General features: G+C 34.0%; 1 protein-coding gene across 1 annotated transcript in view; it reads right to left on the bottom strand.

The window, feature by feature from the left end:
* The window catches only part of GRIK2 (glutamate ionotropic receptor kainate type subunit 2), a 397,494-nt gene that overhangs the window by 26,976 nt on the left and 342,731 nt on the right, over positions 1–27,787 (bottom strand). Inside the window, exon 14 of the mRNA XM_039244665.1 lies at positions 8,175–8,400. Coding sequence (XP_039100596.1) covers positions 8,175–8,400 — 226 coding nt within the window. The remainder of the gene's footprint in view (positions 1–8,174; positions 8,401–27,787) is intronic.

Here is a 27,787-nt window from a genome sequence, read left to right as displayed (position 1 = left end):
AAGAAAGAAAGAAAGAAAGAAAGAAAGAAAGAAAGAAAGAAAGAAAGAAAGAAAGAAAAAGAAAAAGGAAGGAAGGAAGGAAGAAAAAGAGATCTCATGCATTTAACATTAGAAAAAAGAAGTGAAGAAAGAAATTTTTCATCGTTCATGTGTCAAAGTGGTATACTTCTACCATAAAGGGTCAATGAAGGGCACCTGGATGGCTCAGTCAGTTGAGCATCTGACTTCAGCTCAGGTCATGATCTCAAGGCTTGTGAGTTAGAGCTCTGCTTCGGGCTCTGTGATGACAGCACAGAGCTTGGAGCCTCTTCAGATTCTGTGTCTTCCTCTCTCTCTGACCCCTCCTGCTCACACTGTCTCTCTCTCTGTCTCTCAAAAATTGAATAAATGTTCAAAAAAAGAGTCAATGATAGAACCTATTGCAACATTTTTTACTTTAGGCTAATTATGGGTAAGAACATTGTAATGAAATAAAAGTTACTGGAGAATCATTAATAGGATACTGTTATTTTGTATTCATTAACATAAAAGAGTTTATAAAGGTAAAATTAAAATCCTAGTATGAAATAGGAATATATTCTAACATTTATAATTAAATAATATAACAAATAAAATGTACATAACAATTTTGTGTGTGATAAAATTATCTTTAAATTTAACCTCGGTGTTCAAAAGTATAAAAATATCTACTTTAGATATAATCTTTTCTTCATTTCTATATTTCTGGTTTACATCTTTGTGTATTACATTTATTTCAGTACTTGTATGACTATGATATGACTGAATTAATCTGGATTTTGTTCACAGAAATAGTTATTCACTGACTGAAACGTACTATTGAATAACCCCACAAGTAAAATGGGAACAAATGATATAGAAAATTTTGCATCAAGAATATGCACAGACATGAACACAATCTCTCCATCCCCTTCTTAGTGGTCACATATTTTATATGTGTGATTAAAGTCATGAGGAATGAACAAATGAAGCATGCCACTAACTCGTTGTTAAAAATAGAAATCTTTTTAATGAGACCATTCAGTCACTTTATAATATTTCTACCAAATTGGACACAGAAAAGCAAAATAACACCAACTGGTCCTAATGGATTTTTTGAGACTGCTGCTTTCCTACCAGCTCATGGACTGCTGAGTCTTCCTAGTCTTCAAAGTGCAATGTGCACTCAACATTCAAAAGAGAGAAACCAAGAAGGCTTTTAGCCTGGGCAGTAAGAAGGGAGGCAATGCAATAGAAAATGCCATTAAGTAGAAAGGCACCCTCTTCAGATGAATAGATTATCACCTATGGTGAAGTAAAAGGCAACATTGCAACTGCTCACACATTTTAAATATTCCTTAATGAAAACTGCTGATTTGTTTTTTTTTGCTTTACCCCATCTACAGTTTTTTTTTTTTTTAATTTAATTCTTTTGAATGACATAGGAAGTTCGGTTAACTTAAGAGTAAGAACTTCAAAACCTTACCATACAGTAAATATCACGTTGAAATAACATTGCTGCTGTCAGTAAAACTGTGAAAGGGATGTAATGTCACCCCAAGCTTAATTAAACCAGTGTCTGCTTATTTAGCATTTACCTTCACATCATTGCTGTGAATGCTTCACTAAGGTATTTTTGTGTAAACAGAGCTTCCCTAATTAAATAGCTTATACTGAAGTCATTCGGTGATTTTGCAACACACTTTGGGCAGTTATCATCATACTCAGAATGACTAATGGTGAGGGCAGCCTCTGGATGAGTCACAGCAGAGCAGGCCCAGCTTGTGGGCTGACAAGAAGATGCATGGGCTATTGGGGGGCAAAGGAAAATATATATAATTTTTCAAACATCTCTGATTTCTTACGCTGAAAGAAACAGGCTCTTTTCTGTATTAACCTCCTGCACTTAGTCACATGTGCCTCTATTGACAATGTCTGACAATCTGAACAATAATAAAAGCAAAGGGAGATCCTCCCTTTGATCACATTTACAGCATTCATAAAGATGAAATTTTCCCTATGGATAATGTCTTCTGCAGAATATACACTTAAAATCCTGGGACAATTCTGGTACTGATCTAAATTTTCAGAACCTGAGCCCACATTGCTTTGCTTTGAATTTATTGACCTCATTAATTCTTGCTGTGAAAAGAAAAAGAGCCTCAAATAACATTTTCATACCTAAATGCATTTCTTTGTTTTATGATTAAACGAAATTTTCAAACTAAGTAAATGTATTACAAATAATCTTAAATATACTTGAACAATAATGATATATTTGGTAAATGCTAGTTAACTATTTGAAATGCAGACTATGATACTGGTTGAAAGTTTATGGAAAGTCAGAAATCTCATTCAAGCGCAAGAGATGGATGTCCTTGTGTTTATTAATGACTAAATAAATATAAATAATTCATGAAGCATATATTTAGTACAGGTATGCCAGAGCAAATCATAAATTACTGCCTGTTGTCTTTTTCTCAGAAGTCAAGTATTTAAAGGAGTGAAGTATGAAATGCCTCTTTCTAGATTATACTTCTCTGGTGAACTGATATAAGAAAGTTAAGATTCACTCATACTGTGTTGAAGTCTCAAAATTCATTTTACGCTGTTATGAAGGAATAAAATACAATTCACTAAAGAACTTAACATTATCATGTCATACAGAAGAAACAAGTCATCTGAATAAGAGAAACAAAAAGTAGATTGCAATACGTGCAGGTGAATGATTTGAATATTTTTCCTTTAAATTATTGTTTTCAAATTTTCTTATTTAGAATTAGGCTAAAAATAAAATATAGGCTACATGCATTAAGTAACTTTTAGAGATAAAAGAATTTAGTAAATTTAAGTTACTATTTGCCAGTAAATATAAAGAAGGATGTGCTAAAATATTCTTATTGGTTTATCATTTTGCTGAATCATAGTACTTTTCAGATTTTTGAATTTTTATTCCTATGTACTGATAATTTCACATTAAAATTCCAAGAATGTCCTATAAAACTTAGAAATTTATCATATGCTATTGCCTAATTAAAAAAATTACTTTAACAAAAATACTAATATACTATTAAACCCTGATTAATCTACACACTACTAAGAAATTATTCCATTTCAATACGACTTGATATCTATAAGTTTCTCATGCGAGTGCTCTTGCCAACATCAATGAACATTTTGCACAGTAACTCAGCTTTCTTCAGAAGGGCAAGAGTTGATCTGATCAGCTGAGTTGAACAGATAAAAGAAAAAAAATCTACATCCTAAGGCTTATAGTTTAATTTGTTTTTGTTCTTTCATCTTACCTAAAAGATAAGCTTAAAATTAGAGGAGATGGAAATTCTAAGTGCTATGCCCAGTATATTTTCCTCAATTCAAAAAGTTACCTTAAAAATATAGCTCATATTTCTATTAAATTTTGAATTGTTTTCTATTTTCCTTAATAAGTCTCTACCTTTTAGTAAAAGGTGTCAGGGGTAAACAGTGTCAGGGGTAGGGAGATTGGTAATTTCCTTTTGTACGTTTCAATAAATTATCACAGAGAATTTCCTTAGAACTGATTCAACCATTGAGGTGCCTTTATGGCTCAGTCGGTTAAGTGTCGGATTTTGGCTCTGATCATGATCTCACAGCTTGTGGGTTTGAGCCCTGCATCACGCTCTGTGCTGACAGCTCAGAGCCTGAAGCCTGCTTCGGATTCTGTGTCTCCCTCTCTCTCTGCCCCTTTCCCACTCATGCTGTCTCTCTCTCTCAAAAATAAACATTAAAAAAATTAAAAAAAACAGAACTAATTCAATATCGTCTTTCTTTTTAAAATAGTTTTCACACCTGAAATATCCCAGTGGGTTTTTGAGATTTGTATAATATACTTATTTCAATTTATTTTTAGTAAGCATTTCCTCAAAGCGATATAGTATGATAGAGACAGTCCTGGTACACTGGTACATTGTATTTACAAGACAAACAAGCAAACAAGCAAAAATACTTCCAGTTTAAGGTTTTATATTAAGCAAAAGTCAAAACTATTTTGGGAATTTTGAAATGATAAGTGCTATTATGTAACTACCACTAACTAAAATACCTGTGTTAGACTGCAAAGTTCTCACACCACTTCCTCAAAACTTACTTCTCATCACCCTGGGTTTCTCAAGTTTGCATAATGAGATCATCATATTTAATGTAAAATGCCATATTTATTATAGCTCTAAAAGATAGTGTTTTCTCTGCTTATAAATCTTGCTGCACTATCATATTTTCAGATGTAGATTTCACCTGCTCAACAAATGATAGTGGGTCCACAGAATGCAGGAGCTATTGCGTAGTCTTACAACAACAAAGAAATAAAAATCTCTGTCTTCATCCAGATAATGTAAAGCAGCAGAAGGTGGTGAAGATATATGAGAATCTCACTTCTTCCATAGACAGCACTGAAAAATGTATTTATTTGCTCTAGTTCTTTCCAAATGGAACTACAAGCCAATGGGAGCCTAACAAATCACTGCTTGCACCCCTCATAAGTATTTAAGAGTGTGCTCGATTTTTAAAATTTATTCTAAGACATCAGCTAACTGTATTTCTCCATGTAATTTCTAGCCCAATTTAGAACAAACTCTCAGAATTTGTCAAGCATACTATCAGAAAAATTGTTGTGAGTTTAAATTAAATAGACCATAAGTTTTCCTACTATAACTTTCTAATTTTAGCAGTTAAAAAAAAGATATCTAGAAGTCATAACTTTCAAGTGACTTGTTAAAGATTAAACGACAAGGCTAAATCTAGAATGTCATTGGGCATAATACTATATGATAACACTTTTTTCAATTGAAGTGTAATTGACATATAATATCCTATTAGTTTTAGTTGTCCATCCTAGGGATTCAGTATTTTTATACATTACAAAATAATTCCCGTGTTAAATCTAGTTACCATCTATCCCCATACAAAGCTATTACAATTATTGACTAGATTCCGTATGCTGCACATTATATCTTCATGATATTTATTTAATTACTGGTAGTATTTCTTAATCTCCTTCACCTATTCCACCTGCCTTTACACCCTTCCCTCCTTTGGTAAGCAAGTTTGTTTCTTGTATCTATCAGGCTGTTTCTGCTTTTATTTCCTTGTTCATTTTGTTATTTAGAATCCATATATGAGAGAAATCACACAGTATTTGTCTTTCTCTGTCTGACTTACTTCGCTTAGCATAATACACCTCTCGGGTATTGCAAGATTGTTGCAAATGATGATACTTTCTAATAGCACGTTATCAGTCTATTGTCTAAAATATAAATTTGCTTATATACCTTTTTATAAATGAATGAAAGTATACTTGAAAAATTAAGAAAGAGGTCACTCATCACAAATTCCAAATAAATGGGACATAAATTCATGAAGTTGGTGAGTTCATTATGTAATTCTTACTGAAATTCCTGGGAAAGGAGGATACCAAATCTAACTGTAGTGAGTGCCACAGTTTGAGCACTTCATCAACACAAAACCTTTGCTCTTCAAGCAGTAATTATGAAAACTCAGTCATTAATAAACACTTATCATATATTAGAGTTAATTATAAAACTTTGTAATTAATGCATATATTGGCATAGCAACAGCAAGGTTTTGGCAAAGGGGTTTTGCCTGTTTCAGGCAACAAAGGGGTCGTTCTGGTGCAGAACTTATAAACAACAATGACATCAAGTCTCACCACACACTAGGTTGTCAAAACACGTTAAAAATAAAATTTTTCACTTCAAAAATACTTTCTGTGCATCTAATTTCTAAACAATTACTGTTGAGTTTTGATAATCCAACTTCTATTAAGGTTTGAATTAGCATACATTTAATTTCTTATTCTTTAATAAACATTCTACTTAATTTGGAGAATTCCCATGGTACAATTTACCCCCAATTCATTTAATTTCAGCTACATTTGCCTACTTGGGGAATAAGAATCCAAGGTTTTGAGGGTTTTTTGTTTACTTGTTTTCATTTCTATAGTGACTGTGGAAGCATTATTTTAGGTCTACTATATAAATATAGTAATTTTTAGTCTTACAGGAGCTAGTATCTCAAAATTCCCTAAAAGCCAGTTCAAACTATTTTGAACTACATAATAAATTACAGAAAAATTTATCTTATATGATAAAATTTGGTATAGAAATTTTTTTGGTGAAGTTATTATATGAGGTGGAAAATTTTTGGATTTCCAAGACATTTGAAAGCTGCTAGAAACGATTTCAAAGAAACAAAAACTCTTTATAGTACTGTAATTTCTGGAATTTATTTTGAAATTGGATGCTTATAAATCTATGCCCAACTTTATAACTATTGTATGTATGTTAGTTCATTTGAAGGAAATTTTTCAAAATTAAACTTAAATTTATGAGTGAAGATAAATTGACAAATATGGCTATGCTATTTTATTAAACATGAAAACATGAAGGTCAGTTTTGACCCACTCATTAACAAACTTGCAAAAGTTAAGGCTCAGAAAAATTTTAATGTTATTATTTGTTACTGTGATGGACCAGTGAATAACTGTTTTCCCCTTTATCTCAAAAACTACATTGATTTTAATTAAAAATGTTAATCTGTTATTTTTTTCCCCTTTTATACGGTATCAGTTTTCTGTTTCTGCTGTAACAAATTACTAAAAATTTAGTGGCTTAAAACAACACAAATGTATTATCTAATATTCTGAAGGTCAGAAGTCCTAAAAGTGATGTGTCTGCAGACCTGCATTCCTTCCTCAACCTCTGGAAAGAATTTGTTTCCTTGCATTCTAAACTAACTCGTAAAGGTTCTCTGCATTGCTTGGCTGGTGGCCCTTTACTTCATGTTTAGTTCAGCAGGTAGCATTCTCAAATCTCTCTCTGTCTCCTTCTCCCTCAATTTCCCGACACCATGGTCTGAAGGTTTGTGACCACCCAAATTCTTATGTTGAAACCTCATTCAATCTGATGGCATTTGGGGGTGGGGTCCTTGGGAGGTAACTTGTTATTAGATATGGCTCTCATGAATGAGCTTATAAAAGGGTTTCCAGAGAAATCCCTGACTATTCGGCCATGTGATAGCCATCCATTAAACAGGAAGCAGGTCTCACCAGACAACGAGTCAGCTGGTACCTTGACCTTGGACTTCCAGCTTAAAGAACTGTGAAAAATAAAGTTCTGCTTTTAATGAGACACCCAATCTCTGGCACTTTGTCACAGGTGCTGGAATGGATTAAGACATTCTTCCTTTCACTTCTTCTATTGTCATATCTCCTTAACTGTGACTCTAACCCTTGTTCCTTCTTTTATAAGGACCCACCTAGTTAATCCAAGATAATCTCCCTATCTCAAGATTCTTAACTAATCATATCTGCAAGATCCCCTTTGTCATATAAGGTAACATGTTCACATATTTTGTGGATAGGCTGTGGACATTTGAGGGGATCCATTATGAAGCCCAACATATATACATGTGTACTGTAATATTATATATTAATACACTTATTCATCAGATGAATATATATATTCATATATATTATACACATTCATGAAGTACAATAAAGCAAAATGATCATTGTCTTTTCTGGCAATTATGATCCTTTATTTCATTTCATGATTATTATAGAAGATAATTTTGTCATATGAAAGCAAAAGGATGTTATAAATAATTCATCCAGATTTCAAATAATCTAGATATGTTACTGGAAAACAGTCTGCTATTTCTCTTAAATACAACAAATATCTTCTCTACAATTAAATAATAAAAGAAACATCCACAGGAACAAATGAACCATTGTGGCTCATTCTTTTAATTAACTTTCTAGGTCAAATACTACACTCATAAACCACAAATCTGAAAAATAAAATGCAAAAACTATTTGATTCATAAAATACTTTTTAAATGTAGAATTTAAAAGGTCTTTATATTGATGTTACGGGTTGTTTCAACACTGATACAGTAAAAATGTCTACCACCTGTTTTGGTAGAAATCAATTTTTCTTTTGTTACTTACCTGTTTAGAGGCAGATGTCCAAGTGCTGCCTGATTTTATACAGTAAGAGAACATAGCAAGACAGATTTGTTAAAAACAAAATTCCTAATGGCATATGGAGGCTTTGTTTTTCCTCTTCCTCACAGCAACTAAGATTAATGAACAAAGAGCAAGTGACTGACAGAAAACCTACCCATGGGGGTGCCAACGCCATAACCTTTGGAGTCTATAAGGCCGCCAATCTGTGTCAGGTTACAATTCCGCTGGGTAACAAACTCGATGGTCGTTGACTCCATTAAGAAAGCATAATCAGAGGTGAGGACTCTCTGGATTCCTTCTTCATTACTTTTAACGAGTACTGACTGCCTCCTGCTACTCATAAAGGCCCACATTTTGTCATATGTAGATATTTTTGATTTCTAGGGGAAAACAAAGTAGGTAAGAAATATATTCCTTAGTTCCCATATGATCCTACAATATTTAGATGGAATTGACTATATTTCATTTAAATTTATTTAAAAAACGTATCTAAAAACACTTAATGTTCAAAAATGTACAGCTGGTAAATCATAGAATCCAATAAAAAAAAGAGAAAACAACAAGATTAATAAGGAGGAACTTTTGTGTTGTATCTCACATGAGTATCTCATGTTCTATAATTTTATCTTTCACCATTACTATAACATCAAATTCAGAAGACACAGACCCTGGACATCAACGGACACTGTAAAACCTTGAGGTTTTTCTGTGTATTTCTGGTTTGTTTGTTTTTGTTTGTTTTTTTTCCTAGTTTGGTTGGCTATGAGACCCAATGTCACATCATCCTCCACGAATATACAAGGATGTAGGTTGAACAAATATAAGGAATTTGTTACAAGTACACATTTCACTGAACTGCAGAGCCTCTGGTAGCAGCTGGCTTCAAGACAACAGGAAAGCTGTCATTCAAATCTACAAACCAACTAGAGACCCCTGGACCAATAAAACGGGATAGTTTTTATATCCAACTGAAAATTATCAGTAAGACTTCACTAGGATTTTATTAGCAAAGGAACAAAGTGGCTTTTGTTCAGAAGGCACTGGTAAAAACATAAACATGAAAAGGTTACTGTCTGCTTATGGGGAGCTCATCTGTAAGCCCTTATCCCAGGTAAACTCTTATACAAATACAAAAAAATAATACTGAAGCTATAAACACAAGGAGGATATTCACTCTATTGGTTGCACTGTCATAGAAAGTTAAAACTATTTTCAAATACATAGATATGCAATCTTTTTACAGTTTAAGCATGTATTTATCCTACATGTGCCAGGTCATAAATGAGATATTACCACTCCTTCCACTAAAAGACAGGTGCACAATAATATTTAGAAAAGTTCTGGCATGATTTCAATGGTAAAATAGGAAGAAAAACCTTAAATTTATTAGAAGAAGAAAACCTAAACATATAATGAGTGTTTTCTAAACACAAGTATAGCATTAGAGCTGAGAGGGTAGGAATTCAATCCTTTACTCTTCAATGAAACACTAAAGCATGCTAAAAAGCCAGTGGCTCAAAGTTTGAAAGACTGCAGTTAGAAAGTCTAGAATAAGATTGATAGGATTACATATCTGAGCAGCCATGGTGGCATGTCAGTAATTTTAAAGTAAAATAATCATATGTTGGAAGTAGGAAAGATAAATGAAAAGAATATTTAAGGTTATGATGAAATCTTTATTGGAATAGTTAAGACCAATATGATTTTTTTTTTCTTTTGAGAGAGAGAGGGAGAGAGTACACACATGCGTGCAGGCGAGGAGCAGAGAGGTAGAGAGAGAATCCCAGGCAGGCCCTGCTCTGTCAGTGCAGAACACAACTCAGGACTCGAACCCACAAACCACGTGATCAGAACCTGAGCAGAAACTGAGTCAGATGTTGAACCAACTGAGCCACCCAGGCAACCCACAATAGTGAGATTTTGCATATATTCATCTGGCTTCCCAAACTGGTAACATAATGTAAGAGCCAGCACTTCCTTTCAAAGATAAAAAAAAATTCTACTAATGCTTTGCATTAAGCGAGACTTAAATACAAAATAAAATCAAAATTAAAGCTCATCGACAGATTAAGGAGATTTTACATAAAAAAAAATTAAATTGGACATATTTGTTGATTTAGCAAATCTATGGCTGATAAAAAAATAGATACAAAATACCACAAATCATAATTCTAAAAATGTAAGTCATCAACTGCAAACCCAACACTTGATAATTTAAAATGTAACTCTTTGGCAGGCCTGGGTGGCTCAGTCAGTTAAGCATCCGACTTTTGCTCAGGTCATGATCTCATGGCTCACGGGTTCAAGCCTTGCGTCTGGTTCTGTGCTGACAGCTCGGAGCCCTGGAGCCTGCTTCAGACTCTCCCCTTCTCTCTACACCTTGCCCACTCACACTTTGTCTCTCTCTCTCTCAAAAATAAATAAACCTTTAAAAAAATAAGTAAAATAAAATATAACTCTTAAACAAAGAGTGATACTGAAATATCATGGTATTATGATATTATGGCATATACTCTCTGAGGCCTAAACCAAGTGGAGAGATAAGAAAGTACACAAAAAGTTATTTTTACCTGTAGTGGCCAGAAACTGCCTAAATTCTCTCCTTTGTTTCAATTATAAGAACATTAAGATTTAATGTTTTGTTGCTTTAGTTACATGATTTCCAATTAGCGATAACACATTCCATCCATTGATAAAAGTTAATTTAAATAAAACTTGAAGACTAGTGTTTTTGTCCCAAAAAGAAGGGGACTCAGAATTTTTACAATGGTAATAATCCTTTAAATATGTCTATATATTTATAAAATAATACATAATTATATATTCCTCTTTTTATAGTATTATTTTATATATGTTATATTCTAATATGTAATATAAATTTTAAAATACTAATAGTACTTTCTAATTTAAAAATTATACAATAGAAGCAACCTAAAAAAGAGAAATTCTTTTTTAACAGTACAATAACATTTCCACTGTTAATATGTTGCTATATAAACAGATCAAACTCTTTTTAACAACTGAAAACCAAGAAACTAAGGACTATTTCTAATCTATACCTTACAGATATATATAGTTTAATTTTAAATTAATGTGACTGTAGTATTATTTTACATTTGAAATATCTAATTTATAAAATGAAACTTTAATTGACTAAATATAGATTTTACAAAATGTGTTTTCATATAAAGTTCTCTGAACACTTTCCTGCACTGATATTTTCTTCTTATGAGCACCTCTTAGAAATTACTATTGATAATCATTTTGAAAAGAATCATTTCCAACCTTCCACTTCTATATAAGATCTCTCATTGATTTATTCTGATTTTCAGAAATCTATTGTCTATGATTTTTGTACAGCTTCACTCATTTTTCCTGTATGCAGAAGATACAAGTATTTCTGTTATTCTTAAAGTTGTAGAATACATTTAGATAGAGAAGTCACCCAACTTTTTTTTTGTTTCTCTTAATAAAAATAAAACCCCAAATAAGAAATATTTCAGTTTAGAAATATATATTCTATGATGATTGGTTGCTTGATTTATTGTCATTCTTTGACCACAATTTCTTTTTTAGCATGGGCACTTCTTTGCACCTCTCATTTATAGCTGTAAAACACAACTGTAAAACCCAAAGTGTGATTAAAAATCACAGTCTCTGTAGACTCTTTGTGTGTGTGATGGGCGTGGAGGTGCCTTTCAATTCTCACCTATTTCTACAGGAAGTTGAAAAGGCAGACTAACCTTTGGCATCTCCTGGCAATTTTATTACTTCTATTCTATTGAATAGTAAAGAGAACCCAGTGTCAATGGTTTAAAAACAAAAGGACTGCACAACATGATTTTTACTGAAACTTTCAAATTTGAAACCTTCAAATTTAAAACAGCAAAGACAGCTTGCAATGTATTTAAACAGAGTATTGAACAAATTCATAAGCTGAATAGGAAGCTTAGGATGCTTTTTTCTCTACAAACCTAACCATTCTGAAATAATTGGTTACTTATACTTAAATAATATGTATATTCTGAATAACACAGGCTGAGACAGAAGTAATGATCACTAGCTGTATGTCTTGTATTAATGTACTAATGGAATCTCTGTTCTTATACGAGCCATTTAATCTTTTTGATTCCAGTGTGCATAGTAGTCAAATATCTTTGCCAACTTTGCAATGTTCTTGTGAGCCTCAAATAAGACACTGCATGGGAGCATACTGTGCAATAGTATTTTTATAAATCCAATTATTTTTTAAAAAGAGACCATACTACCACCAAGTGCTTATATGTAAATTTTCCTTAAAAAAATACCAAGAGTGTGGCAAAGATGGCAAGTTGACTATCACCTTTGAGTACATGTTCTCTCCTATGGTATGAATCCACAAGGCACAAAAGAATGGAATGTACACAGAAATGGAAGCTAGAAAGCAGAAGGGTGAATTGTAACTCAGTTAAGAAAACTTTATAACCATATTTCTCCCACAGAAGTCTCAGAGATTGGAATTTCTGTATCCAATAGAAATAGATATAGAATGATCTCAAAGCCAGAAACTTTGATCAAATTTCTAACAAAAGTAAAACTTATTGAAAGAATGTCTTTAAAAGCATTAGATCCTTGATCCCCTTCTTTTTTCTGAGCAGCATCGTGACTGCTCCACCCCGCTCAAGCAGACGACTTGAACCTTTATTCTCTCCAGAAAGAGTTTTATTCTCTCCTTTTTCTGTACTGTTCTTAGAATTCCTCCAGAAGAGACAACAGAAGATTTTTTTCAAGCAAAACTGAACTGCACCACAGAGAGAATAATGATGATGATCATCATTGTCATCATAATATCAGTTAACTCAGATAAAGTTCAACATGTGTGGTACATTATTCTAAATTACTTATAAATATTAAATCACTTAAATTTTACAAGATTTCTATTAGGTGATAAGTATCTTTTCTGTCATCTTACAAATGAGAAAACCAAAACAAAGAGAGGTTAATGATTTGCCCAAATTCATGTGCCTACATTAGCTACTGTGTTTATATCCATAATCATTGCACTACATCAATTCTATATAAGGGCACATATCATGGATTTGTACAAAATGATCTAACACATCACCCTCTTTGCAAGGCTTACAGGTTTTCACTTTGCACAAGCATCCAGAGTTTCCAGTGAGCCTTGTAGAGTCTGTAATAGATTATCAAACAGCAAGGATAACCAAATAGTCGAAGAGAGCCTCTAACATGAAATATAAAGAACAAAACAAACAAAATAGTATAAATGTCCTCAAAGAGTTAAAAGATAAACAAAAAAATTAACGGACTCTGTTGAAAAAAATTGTCAGTTTTCTGATATCAAGGGGTGCCTAGGTAGCTCAGTCAGTTAAGCATTGGACTTCAGATGGGGCACCCAGGTGGCTCAGTCGGTTAAGCATTGGACTTCGGGTCAGGTCATGATCTCATGGTTCATGGGTTCCAGCCCCACATAAGACTCCTGTGCTGACTGCCAGCTCATAGCCTGGAGTCTGTTTCAGACTGTATTTCCCTCATTCTCTGACCCCCCCCTGCTCATGCTGTCAATCTCTCTCTCACTCTCTCTCTCTCTCTCAGAAATAAATAAAACCTTTTTAAAAAAAAAGCATTGGACTTCAGCTCAGGTCATGATCTCACAGTTCATGAGTTTGAGCCCCATGTTGGGCTTTTTGCTGTCAGCACAGAGCTCACTTCAGATACTCTGTCTCCCTCTCTCTCTGTCCCTCCCCAACTTGTGTGCATGAACTCTCTCCCTCTCTCAAAAGTAAAATAAACATCTTAAAAATTAAAAAAAATAATAATCTGATATCAAAAATGAAAATCTCAAGGCAAATATTAGAAAATAAAGTTTAAAGAAATCTCCAGAAAAGTAGTAAAAAAAATGTTAAAAAGACAGAAAGAATGAAAGAAGTGATATCTGAAGGCTGAGTCCATGTCAACTACATAATGAGAGATGAAGAACTTTCTAGATAAGGGAAAAGCAGTTAAGAGATTCTATCTTGGACATGACCTTGATGGTTGACATAATTGAAGGGAGCACACTTTGGCTGGGGCACACAGAGTCAAGGAACATGGTACTAGAAGATGATAGAAGTGATAGAGAAAGAGATAGGGATGACCAATATAACCTTGCTGTTTCCCTCAGCCTTCTCAACTTTAGATGAGTTACTTCCTGTACCAGGTCCCTGATCTCACTTTTACCCTGGCCTTTCCAGAATTCTGATGGTCTAATAAGCACTGAGGTCTCTTTACTCTCTTTTCTTAGATTATTCACTTTAGAAAATTATGTAATTGTAAATTCTTATTTTAAAACTTTGAGATGCAAATCTTTTTAAAAGCCTCTCATAAGTTTTACAGTCCAGGACTATCTCTCTCAAGGACCCAGAAGCCATCCTTGAAATATAATCATCAAAGAAAATAAGCACCTCTACCATCCAGTCACTCTGGGAAGCAAAGAGCTTAATTTATGGGAGCACTTTACTCTAAGTTATAAAACTACCTCCTGTCATGAAGACACTAAAAGTTTATTTTTCCTTTGGGTAAGGCCAGTTAACAAACACAGATGGCTATGATGTTGATACCATAGCTCTTAGGAGCACACAACAAAAGTCAATGTAGGAAATAGTACTTGTACTAGGGAAGTAGTGTTGGAAATGGAGAGAAAACTAAGACTTCAACGTGTGTGTGTTTGTGTGTGTGTGTGTGTGTCTTATGGATAATGTTTGATCATTATTGGACTATAGGAAGTAAGATCATGTTTAGCTTGAATGAATTGTTTTCTGGCTCAAACTTGAGAGGCACCAAGAAAGAAAGAAAGAAAGAAAGAAAGAAAGAAAGAAAGAAAGAAAGAAAGAACGAACATCAAAAGAAGACTGGAGGAAAATATTATACCTAGTAGGTTGGTTGAAGGTACCTAAGAAACGTCTAAATAAATCTGTCATGTGAAGTTGGATACCCAAATCTGGAGTACAGGGAAAGATCAAGCTAAAAATAAAGATTTTGGAGTCTTCTTGGATATAGAAGACCAAGTAGTGGATAGGGAAAAAAAATTATAGAAGAAAAATCCCAGGAACAAGCTTGGTGAAATTTTGAATTTCAGAGGCTGGCAGAGAGGACTGAGCCTGAAAATGAGATGCAAAAAAAAAGTGAACAAAGATTTAAAAAAGACAATCTGGAAATGGTGGTGCTGCAGAAATAAAGGCAAAAGGAGAGTGAGGGAATGCTCACCTGTAGTGGTTTGCGAAACATAAATAAATACATAAATAATGCATACAATGAGAACAAAATAATTTCCTTTGGATTTGGCCAAAAAAACCTCCCTTAGTTATTTTAGCAAGAGCTCATTTAGAGAAGTGAAATATTTAGAAGTCACATAGAAGTGGATTAAGGAAGGATTTGGAGGAAGTAAAGTGGAGCCAGAAACTGCCAAAAAAGAAAAAATATATATATATATATACATATATATATACATATATATACATATATATATATCAGTAAGCAGGTCTCTGAAGAAAAGGAGCCCTAGGGCAGTAGACAGAAGAATATTTTGGTTTAAGTAAGATTTTCAAAGATTAAAGAGATTGAAGCATGTTTAAATGTCAATGGAGAGGTTTCAGGAGAAAAGAGAGATTTAAAAAGCTAGAGAAAGAAAGACAATTAATAATGCAAAGTTTTAGTAAGGTAGAATCTCTAGTAGAAGAAAAGAGGATTTAAAACACTGGAATTGGCTTGACCTATGATTTCAAAGTATTTATATTAAACACATGTGGAATTATACTGACACTGTAAGATCTATTATTTAAGGAGGAAATAAGAAGCCTCAGCCAGATTTATTTCTAGGAGGACAGAAAAGTGTTGAACATTTTAATAGTAAAATAGGCTATAGAATCTTTAAGGTTAAAATCAATAGATGGAAGCTGTACAAATTAAACATTAGGAATAAAAACACATTAGGGCGCCTGGGGGACTCAGTCAGTTAAGTGTGTGACTCTTGATTTCGGCTCAGGTCATGATCTCATGGTTTGTGACTTCAAGCCCGGCACCATGCGCAGCCTGCTTGTGATTCTCTCCCTCTCTCTCGCTGCACCTCCCATGATCTCTCTCTCTCTGTCTCTAAATTAAAAAAAAGCTTGAAAAGAAAATTTAAAATAATTTTTAAAAAGGAATAAAAACACATTTAAAGTCAGTAAGCAGGTAATTAAAAATGAAATTAATAGGGTGCCTGGATGGCTCAGTGGTTGAGTGTCCAACTTTGGCTCAGGTCATGATATCACAGTTCTTGGGTTCGAACCCCGTTCGAACCTCTGAGCTGTTAGCTCAGAGCCTGAAACCTGCTTAGGATTCAGTGTCTCCCTCTCTCTCTGCCCTCCCCAACTCATGCTCTGTCTCTCTCTGTCTCTTAAAAATGAATAAATGTTAAAAAATTTTAATGAAATTAACAATCAATAAAATATTTGTACATTGAATGTGAAAGTTGTATGTAAACTTACTTAGAAGAATGGACACATCAAGTTGCAAATAAGATTGTAGGTGAGCATGGGATATGTAGAAAGAACCACATATACTATGTTTTGTTTAATGTACTGTAATTAAAATTGGTTTCATTCAATGAAGTCATTATCAACTATTGTCAAATGACAGGATAAAATCACAGATGGGAATTAAGAAAATGTAGTCTGTGCAGGTTTTCTAGCTTTGGTGTTACCAAGAGGAAAGGAACTATGTAAGAAATCAGGAATGATTCAGGAACTGGGACATAGCATGGCCCTGTGCATCACTGCTGCTAACTGATTAGGAAAGACTTTCAAGAAGAATGTATTATTTATGAGCGATATGAAAAATGAAAATCAGGTAATAAGCTAAGTAAGGATAATATCGTTCTCTTTAAGGAAAGCATTGAGATAATGACAAATTAAAGGAGAAGAGAAAAGCTGTTCAGATAGAATTTAACCAAGTAAAAGAAATATTGAATTAGTGGAGGAAAAAAATCTTCTTTTACTCCTTTACTTAACACAGATGAGAGAACTAAGGCTACTTCATAAGGAAGAACAAAAAAACAATTAGCAGTGAAGGTAGATTTGGAAAGAGAAAAGTGATGATTGGATTAATGACATCATAATTTTACAGAAAAATTTTAATTACCTAACAAGATAATTAGTTCTTTGGCAAAAATGAGAAATATTCCTAAGTATTATTCTTACAGTTATGTTGTACATAATAATTTAGATAGATAAAGTTAAGGAAATAAATTAAATCATGACTCAAAGATTTCTGGAAATGTATATAAAGCCAAAGCACTACAGAGGAAAAGCATATTTAAAATTTTCTAAAGAGGTCTTATTTTCTCAAGCAACTTTCCTTGTCACTCTGAACACTGGACTCATTTTCTTTGTTGTTGTTGTTTTTGTGCCCCACTTAAAGACACTTTTTCTTCTATATTAAGTTGGATGGATTTAGGATGTCAACGTTTAGCCGTGTTTATTTTATCAAAATGCTGAGGTTTGTAAGCTGATTTGGTTTCTGCTACATCAGCACAAAGCCAATGAAACTAGTTCATAAGGCACTGTCTTTTTATAATAGTTTTATGGGCTATGAAACATCAACAGAAGGATCAAAGAAAAGATTCTCCTCAAGAGTAAACTTACAAAGAGTAAGAAATACAATAGATTAAAAAAACTCAAAGATGCCAAGTGATTTGTGCTTTAAAAACAGCATTCAGTGTAAACACTTAAAATATATTAAACGTAGAGCTAATGATTTAAAATTTAAGGATATATTTGTTTTAGTTTCTGACAGAACTCAAAGTTTACAACTTGCAATTATTCGGCTCTTTGCACATCTCAAATAACTAATGGTTTTAGGCAGTGTGTCTCCTGAGCATTTTTGAGAGAGATTTGAGAAGTGGTAAGATTACTGTAAGGATAGTGATTTGAAATTGTGTTTCTATCTCTTATAAAATGTTATGAAACTAATAAAGCAAGGATTACTCTTGTACCATTTGCATAGAATTTTTCTTACTGGGAGCAACCTATTATATAAACACAAAGCCATCTTCTTAAAAAAAAAAAACGGATTGTTGGCTTAAATTCTTTAGTACACAAATGAACTTTTTTTTCCATAAATGAATTCTTCTTCATCTGTTTTGCTTGCTGTCAAATACAAATTAAAATTTAGAAACCATATTGTGCTCACTAAACCTGTCAGACTAAAAATGAGGAGAAAATAACATCAATATTTTTGTGACCTCCAGAAACAAGAATTTAAAATTAACTTCTAAAGTATGTTCTAGGGGAAAGTTTATTTTCATGAATAAAACTTCAAATCCTTAACATTAATTTTCTTTGAGTTACCATAACCACAAAATATCAAGATCACAAAAACAATCCAGTACTATTGTGATATGGTCTATTACATATAATATTAGAGGCGTTGACTACGAGCTAGATTCTTTAAAAATGTTAATCAAGTGGCACAACACCCAAAACATCTTGAAATAATCTAAAAGAGACTTTTCTGTTATGAATCCACTTATTTTCATTTAAAAAACAAACATTCAGGAAAAAAATGTTTTGTCTTCTAAACCATTATGTCTGGCAGAATTAGCCGGACTTTGATGTATGGATGAATATGGTGAAATTACTAAAAGAAGAGGCAGTTATTCTGACAAATTTTCATAATTAGCAAAGTAAATTTGGTGGTACTGGATACTTACTCGAATTATCCCTTCTCAATAAATTTCACATAACCAATTTTATTTCTAGTAATAACCTAAATATTTGGACAGAAGTGCTATAGCAATATTTCTTATTTTTTATGAAAAAGTAACATTTAATAGTCCCTAATACAAAGTTTGGAAATAACCCATACGAAGGTCTCCCTTGGTAAAGGAAATTTGGCTGAGATTTACATTTTAATTTTTTATTACAGTAAATAAATTACCAACAATACTGGAACATATGTGGTAGGTAAGAACAGCTGAGCCCTATCTGGACTCATCTGACCTTGGTCACTAGGAAATTAGAGTTAATTCAGGAAAACAGGACTGAAGCCATATGTGGTTCATATCAAAGATGGATCTGAGGCTAGTGCAGTGATCTGAAAGCATTTGGTTGTTAGCAAACCTGTCAGTCCTTGGAATAATTCTGGCAGTTTTATCTCAAAGCATCTGCAATCTCTTAAAACAGGATATTTGAGAAGAAGGACAATGAAACATAATGTTTTTCTTGTGTTACTGACAGTTAATAGAGGAATAAGGGATTATGAGCAAGCATAATATGAGGAATATGGCATTATGAGCAAGCATAATATGAGAGGCAGCAAGTTTAAAATGATCTGATGCAGTTAAAGGCAGTTATTGTTTTTAAGTGGTTAACCAGTATATGATAACTCATTCTGCACTATTCAGAACTCCTAATATAATGAGTCTTCTGGTTGTTGCATTTTATTCTTAAAATGAGGTATCCTGAACTTTCCTGGTCAAATGCTTTCTTTTCTTATAAATAAGAGTAATCAACAATATATTTTACTGTCATTTGGCCAATTTTAAATCATATTAGGAAACGATTTCACCAAGTCAATAAAAGACCTTGAATAATCCCCAATTTCTCAGTTGTATCTAATAAAAAGCTTCCCTACCAATGTCATAGAAATGTTATGTTGAATAAATGAAAAAAAATATGAAGTCACTTTGACAAGCTACCAAGTTCTCCAAAGATATCAGGATCCTATTCTTATCTCAAGTTTTATGTAATCAATCAATGGAGAAACAGACACGCTATACTATGACTGCAGCATTTGCCTGTTATGTTATTCTATCTATGCTTTTACCTGTAGAATAATTTATAATTTTTAGAAATGTGGAAGCATTCACTTTCTTACTCATTTACTCATATTTTTTTATTCTAATATTTATTGAGCACCAGCCAGGTGGAAGTGTTCATGCCAGGTTGTGTATGCAGAGATTAGCCAAAAACAAAGCATGACCCCTGCTGTAGCAAAGCTTAAAGTCTCATAATACATGCCAAATAAACTAAGAATTATGAAATGGTGTGATAGATGATGCCATGACAAATGACAGAAAAAGTTATAACCAAAGACATGACAGAAAGCCAGAGGAAGTAAGTTTCTTTCCTTTAAGATTCCAATCACTTATGGGGTACGTGGGTGACTCAGTCAGTTAAGCATCAGACCTCAGCTCAGGTTGTGATCTCATGGTTTGAGCCCTGCGTCTGGCTCTGTGAGGACAGCTCAGAGCCTGGAGCTTGCTTGAGATTCTGTGTCTCTCCCTCTCTCTCTGCCCCTCCCCTACTTGTGTTCTATGAATAGGTGTAGGACACACACACACACACACACAGCAAAAAAACCTCAATATTTGAAACTCTTTTTTTTTAATGTTTATTTATGTATTTATTTTGAGAGAGAGCACGCTTGTACAAGGGAGAAGGGTAGAGAGAGGATCTGCCTTTTGAGAGAGGCAGAAAGAGAATCCCAAGCAGGATGCGTGCTGTCAGCACAGAGCTGTCAGCACAGAGCAGGCCATGAGATCATGACCTGAACTGAAGCCCAGAGTCAGTTCTTTAACCAGCTGGCCACCCAGATGCCCCTCAACACTGGAAACTCTTAAAAGAGTCATCATTCTCACTTTCAGACAGTACCTTTTCCAGAGCTTCATAATTTTATTAGGAGATGATGCAAATATCACCAAAGTATTTTAAAGATATATATATATAGGATATATATATAAAAGATATATATATGTATTTCTATAACCTTATTACATTAAACTATTCATAAAAATTAATGTTTTGTTTCTAAATAGTAAATAAATGGCTTTAGTTGAGTCCCAGGGACTTAAGGAGGGAGAGATGAACAACCTTATTAACATCTTCATCCACTGACTAGACAAGACTACTTGATCATAATATTCCATGAATTCAATATATATAAAGCAATTGTAATAATGACTGCCTGAATTCTTAACCTGAGGTACATTTTAATGAAAAGAGCCACATTCTAACATAGGGGCTTGAACTTGCCATTTTCTCTGACTGGAACCCACTTTCTTTGCATATTTTTGTGCCTCACTCCTTCACTTCCAGTCTTTGCTCAAAATCCACCTTCTCAAGGAAACTTCCACCATTTATCTTATTTATAATTGCAATTCCTCACTTACCATAGATATACCACCTCCTTTGTTTTTCTCCATTGCATTTAGTAACTATGTAGTATATTATTTATTTTCTATTTTTATTTATGCATTTTTTCAGTTTCTATTTCTGTCCACTATGAGATAAACTAGGAAAATGGACATGTTTTTCTTGTTTTGTTCATCTTGACAGCCCCTATGCCAGGAACAGTGCCTCATATATACCATAAATATTTATTGAATAAAGAAACCAAAAATGCATAGATGAATGAATAAATGCGTACAATGGAATTATTTCTATTTTTCTAAAATTTAAAAGACCAGGGTATTAGGGGCGCTTCGGTGGCTCAGCTGGCTAAGCGTCTGACTTCAGCTCAGGTCATGATCTCATGGTTCATGAGTTTGAGCCCCGTGTTGGGCTCTATGCTGACGACAGCTTGGAACATGGAGCCAGCTTCAGATTCTGTGTCTCCCTCTCTTTCTGCCCCTCCTCTGCTCACTCTCTGTCTCTCTCTCTCTCAGAAATAAACATTTAAAAAGTAAAATAAAATAAAAATAAATAACAGACAGAGGTATTAGTCTCAGCTCTGTTGTTAAGTGATATTTGATGAGTAATTTTCTCCCTCTAGAACTCAATTGCTCATATGCAAAATAAATGGATTAAACCATATAAATGTTAAGATATCTTTCATCAGAGTAGGTCTGTATATTTAGAAGAATAACTAGGTACATTTACTTTTTTCTTTCTGTTCTTTTCATGGTTTAATTTAATAAAGAAAAGAATACCACTGGCCTAGTTTTAAAGCAAAGCATAAAGAAATCCACAGCATTGCACTGCATAAATAATTTTAAGTTTCATTTCAATGTTAAAATATAGTTTAATATATTAATAAAAATATTAGAATGTATGTAACATTCCATATATCTCAAGGAAGATATAGGAAGTAGGACTGTTGTCTTTGTTCTTCGGTTCCCAGTTTTAAATCATCACTGTTCTAACCCCTTTGAAAACAAAACAAGGTATAAAATCCTAATCTTTTAAGACCCAGAGCATTCAATCTGACTACCTAATTCCTCTTACTACAGTCTTCTATTCATTTATGGATATTTCCATCATTCTTAGTATACTGCAGTACCCAGATATTGCTATTAGTAACAAACTAGTAAATGTTTAACAATTGGCTTTCTGCAAAAGGGGAAAAAGGCCTGGATTTGTAAAGTTTTCTGGTTTTTATATTTTAAATATTCCTCCTATTGCCATTTTAAGCTGTGGACATCATACCAACCAAATTATAAAATTATTAAAAATTTAACTGAAAGTCAGTGCAAGCCAGTTCCAATACAGTACTGCCTATCCTTCACTGGAAGTCCCGAGTGACTTCACAGTTATTTGACAATCATTTCAAAAGACTTTCTTAGAAGAGCCTTAGCCACCCAAATCCATGGTCATATAGGTTATTTATCAATACTTTCTTTACTTTCAAAATCAACATCTCAAATATCCTACTTCATGATAATCAGCTCTTTTTTTTTTACTGTCTATATTTTCCAAGCGCATTGGTGCTTCCTGTCCATTAATGGCCTACATCCCAATTCATTAGTACTCCCTACTTCTTTATAGTCCACTTTGTTCAAGTGAGCTTCTCATGACCTGTAATTCCAAAATTAATGTTGCTAATATCCTAAAATCACCAACCTCTCTTCTTTGGACAATCTAATCTAACCTCAATTCTTAATAAGCCCAACTATCTACCTCCTCTAAATCTGTATCAAAGCAGCACAGTATTGCTGGAAAAAGTCATACTACAAAAATGTGAAGCTAAAGTAGGTACTCAGCACTATCCAAAGTATAATACTTGTCTCTACTTATTCTCTATGATGTCTATTTCAACTTTCTCTTCTTTTCTAAAACTCCAGTCATTTAGTGGACTCACTCACTTGGTAGTTGAGGTTGCTTTTACTTCATATGAAAAATGAAATCATTTATGAGAACCAATCCAAAACCATTCTTATAGTAAAAATCTCCTTATATCATATATTGTAATCTCTCCTCATCTCTTTCTGTCCTGTTCTCCTTCTTCCCACAGTGAATCCTTCATTTTATGGTTTGGATTCTGCCACATCCTTTTTGTCTTTTACAGGAATCTAACATAATTATTTCTCTTATATTACTTCCCTTTAACTGACAACATTTAAGCTTGTTTGAGTCTTTTAGATTGTAACTTTTTTTTGCCTTGCTGACATTCTTTTACCTGACAGTAACCATACTTTCTCTTTCCTCCTGTTTACAACAGAGTTGCCATTTCCTGATTTTCTTACCTGGTGTTCCACCCACCCCAATCTATCTTCCAGTCACATTCTTTTAATAAATCTGACTAAACAGAACAATGACCTCCATATTTTAAAATGTGTGTATTTTTTGTTGTTGTTTTCAGGCTTCATGTCACCCTCAAACATGCGATGCTTTTAACCATTCCTGCACCTGACATCCTCTCTCAACAACTCTCTTCACACCCACTGCTGTCCCTTTCAGCCTGTTCTTCACACTGAGCCAGAATGATCTTTCTAAATCTCAAGTTTGTTCATGTCAACTCACGCTATATTAATTCACTGATAAGGCTCTCTGTTACTCCTAAGCTGAAAAGATTATAATAACCAAGGCTATAAAGCTGTAACAGACAAAATCAGTTGTCTACATATTTTCTCCTTATTCTTTTCTGACAAACTTCTTTCTAACAGGATATACATTTCCTATCCTCTCATTCATTGTAATTAGTTCATGCAACCCAATTTTCCCAATGACATAATCAGAAGTTGTTCATGGAGCTTTTGGTAAAATCTTCTCTGTAGGGCTGATTCAATAGGTATGCTCCCCAGTCCTTTATAGACTAACTCTGCGTTCCCAGAACATTGAAGCCAACATCTGTAGATTTTAATTATACATTCTATTTAATGATTATCTGTGTTTTTCAAACTCTTACTGGGTAATGGTGTCTAGGTATATCTCTATACCTATTACAGGTACTGATAGCAAGACTCTCCATAAATATTTGAAAGAATGAACGAAATCCACTTAATGAAGTGACCTATCATTAGCTATGAAATTCATGAAAAATGCACCATAAGGAATTATGCACAATGATTAGATTTTTCTTAAAACTAAAATTTAATTTTATAAATTTTAAAAGTTATTAACTATCATAATGTATTATAGAATAGTTGAAGGAACTATTCAGATCAATTGTGAGAATTTATTAAATCTCATTTTCATGCAGATAATAGGCTAATTACCACTAACATTAGAATCTATTAAAAGAAGGTGGGTCAAAATTGCTACTGATAATATATATATCACATATTCTTAGCTGCTTTTCTTAAAACTTTTTACTTGAGAGTTTACATACAAAATGTTATGTTGAGTATTTTAAGAACATGATGTTATTTAAACTCCCATATCCCTGTGAGACCCATCACAAAATAAGAAAAGTGAGGTGAGGGTAATTAAACATCTAGACCAAGGCTTAAGGTAGATTCCTAACTTAGATGAGAAATCAAGTTGCTGTGAATTACAATCGGCACAATTTTGTTGAAAATGCTTTTCTGTAATTAGTCTTTGGTATTATTTAAGGTAGTGATTTAGAGATAAGCCAACATACACTTTCCAAAATAACTACTATAAGATGAAGTAAAATAGATGCAAAACAATAGATTCTGGCCAACACAGTAAAAAAGAGTAAGTTTTAAAAGAGATACCCTCACCATCCCAGACTTTAGCCTCTACTACAAAGCTGTCATCATCAAGACAGTATGGTATTGGCACAAAAACAGACACATAGACCAATGGAACAGAATCGAGAACTCAGAAGTGGACCCAAAAGTATACAGCCAACTGATCTTTGACAACGCAAGAAAGAATATCCAATGGAAAAAAGGCAGCCTCTTTAACAGATGGTGTTGGGAGAATTGGACAGCAACATGCAGAAGAATGAAACTAGATCATTTTCTCACACCATGCACAAAAATCAACTCAAAATGGATAAAGGACCTGAACGTGAGACAGGAAACTATCAACACCCTAGAGGAGAAAGCAGGAAACAACCTCCTTGACCTCCACCGCAGCAACTTCTTACTTGACACATCCCCAAAAGCAAGGGAATCAAGAGCAAAAATAAACTGTTGGGACCTCATCAAGATTAAAAGCTTCTGCACAGCCAAGGAAACAACCCAGAAAATTAATAGGCAACCAACGGAATGGGAAAAGATAGTTGCAAATGACATATCAGATAAAGGGTTAATATCCAGAATCTATAAGGAACTCACCAAACTACACGCCCGAAAAACAAACAACCCAGTGAAGAAATGGGCAGAAGACATGAACAGACACTTCTCCAAAGAGGACATCCAGATGGCCAACAGACACATGAAACGATGCTCAGCATCCCTCCTCATCAGGGAAATACAAATCAAAACCACACTGAGATACCACCTCACGCCAGTCAGAGTGGCTAAAATGAGCAAATCAGAGAACTCTAGATGCTGGCGAGGATGTGGAGAAACGGGCACCCTCCTACACTGTTGGTGGGAATGTAAACTGGTACAGCCCCTCTGGAAAACAGTGTGGAGGTTCCTCAGGAAACTAACAATAGAACTCCCTTATGACCCAGCAATAGCACTGCTAGGAATTTACCCAAGGGATACAGAAATGCTGAGGCATAGGAGCACATGTACCCCAATGTTCATAGCAGCACTCTCCACAATAGCTAAAACATGGAAAGAGCCTAAGTGTCCATCAACAGATGAATGGATCAAGAAGATGTGGTTTATCTATACCATGGAATACTACATGGCAATGAGAAACAATGAAATCTGGCCATGTGTAGCAACATGGATGGACCTTGAGGGTGTTATGCTGAGCGAAATAAGTCAGGCAGAGAAGGACAAATATCATATGTTTGCACGTATAGGAGGATTAGGAGGAACTTGACGGAGGACCAAGGGGGAGAAGAAGGGCGGAAATGGTGGGGGAAAGGGAGAGAGGCAAACCATGAGAGACTCTTGAATGCTGACAAAAACTGAGGACGGATGGATGTGGGGGGGAGGGGGGGGATGGGCATGGAGGAGGACACTTGTGGGGATGAGCACTGAGTGTTATGTGGAAACTAATTTGACAATAAACTATTTGTAAAAATTAAAATAAAATAAAATAAAATAAATAAAAAAATAAATAAATAAAAGAGATACCCAATGGCTCAGTTGGTTAAGCATCTGACTTCTGCTCAGGTCATGATCTCATGGTTTGTAGGTTTGAGCTCCATGTTGAGCTCTGTGCTGACAGCTCAGAGCCTGGAGCCTGCTTCAGATTCTGTGCCTCCCTCTCTTTCTGCCCCTCTCCTACTCACACTCTGTCTCTCTCTCTCTCAAAAATAAACTCTAAATTCTTTTTTAAAGAGACACTGTAAGTACTTAGAAGAATAAAATATGTAATGAAACCTGAAGAAATACCAAAAGAAAAAAAGCCAGTAGAAATACCAAAGACAAAAACAAAACCCAGAACTATATGCATAGTACAACTGTGTTGGTAGCTTTAAAAAACCATCCTTTGAAGTTAATTCCAAAAATGATAACTCCTAGTATGTGTTAAGTGATTCCTAAATAAAGCTAACTTTAATTTTTAGAGCATGGTAAGAATAGTTTGGGTGTGTGAGTGGGTGTGTAAGTGTGTGCGTGATATGTTGACAACCTGTTCAACTCCCTTTATATCCACTGAACAGGATTAAATCCACTGGAGAGTACATGAAGACAGTTTTAAGAAGCTAGATGCTAAAAATGATCTAATCCCAGGCCAATTTACAAGGAACGTGAAAAAATATCCACCTTTCGCCAGAATGGGGTTTCTCCCAGGCAGCAATGCCAACTAGAACAGGTGAGGCAAAGTGGTTTATACGATTTATCACTTTACAGTATCATCCTCTAAGACAGGAGAAACAATTTGCATGCATTCTACTCAACATTTTATATTTAACTAAAATTACTTTCCTCATGACTTCATCCTTTCTTTTGACACAAACTAGACTACTAGAATCTTCCCCTTACATACGTTCTAGTAGAGATCACCAGGCCTTATGTGGCTATGCCTCTAATTAGTTTTCACTTCCTATCTCCCATTAATCATTACAATTTAGTAAACTATAGACTTGTATGCTGTCTTTTCTGCACTGTCTCATATTGGCAATTAACTTTGTTTCTTCTTCTATCCAGGTATGCAGTTTAACATATACCTATTTAAAAACAAACAAACAAATAAACTCCCCCTCTCTGAGTTAGAGTCCCAATAAGTGGGGAACTGTAGGTTTTATTACATTTTATTCCTGTTTGCAAACTTTAAGCTTTATTTTTGTTCAGTAGGTTCTATAATAAGGATTTCCATGCCAGATCTCTCTTTCATGACACCACAGTCACTCAAGAAGAATAAACCAAAGCAAACTTTTTATACCAGGGACCTATGTTGTTTTCCAAATATGTCTAACCTTGAACTTGATTTGATCACAGATAACCTTCTATGTAATCCACTGAACTTTCAACTTCTCTTCTGGATGGAGTGCCTA

This window comes from Hyaena hyaena, unplaced genomic scaffold (genome assembly GCF_003009895.1).
Source record: "Hyaena hyaena isolate Hyena2069 unplaced genomic scaffold, ASM300989v1 scaffold_249, whole genome shotgun sequence".
NCBI lineage: Eukaryota > Metazoa > Chordata > Mammalia > Carnivora > Hyaenidae > Hyaena > Hyaena hyaena.
Note: the sequence above shows the minus strand (reverse complement) of the source record. Positions and strands in the feature narration are given on the sequence as shown.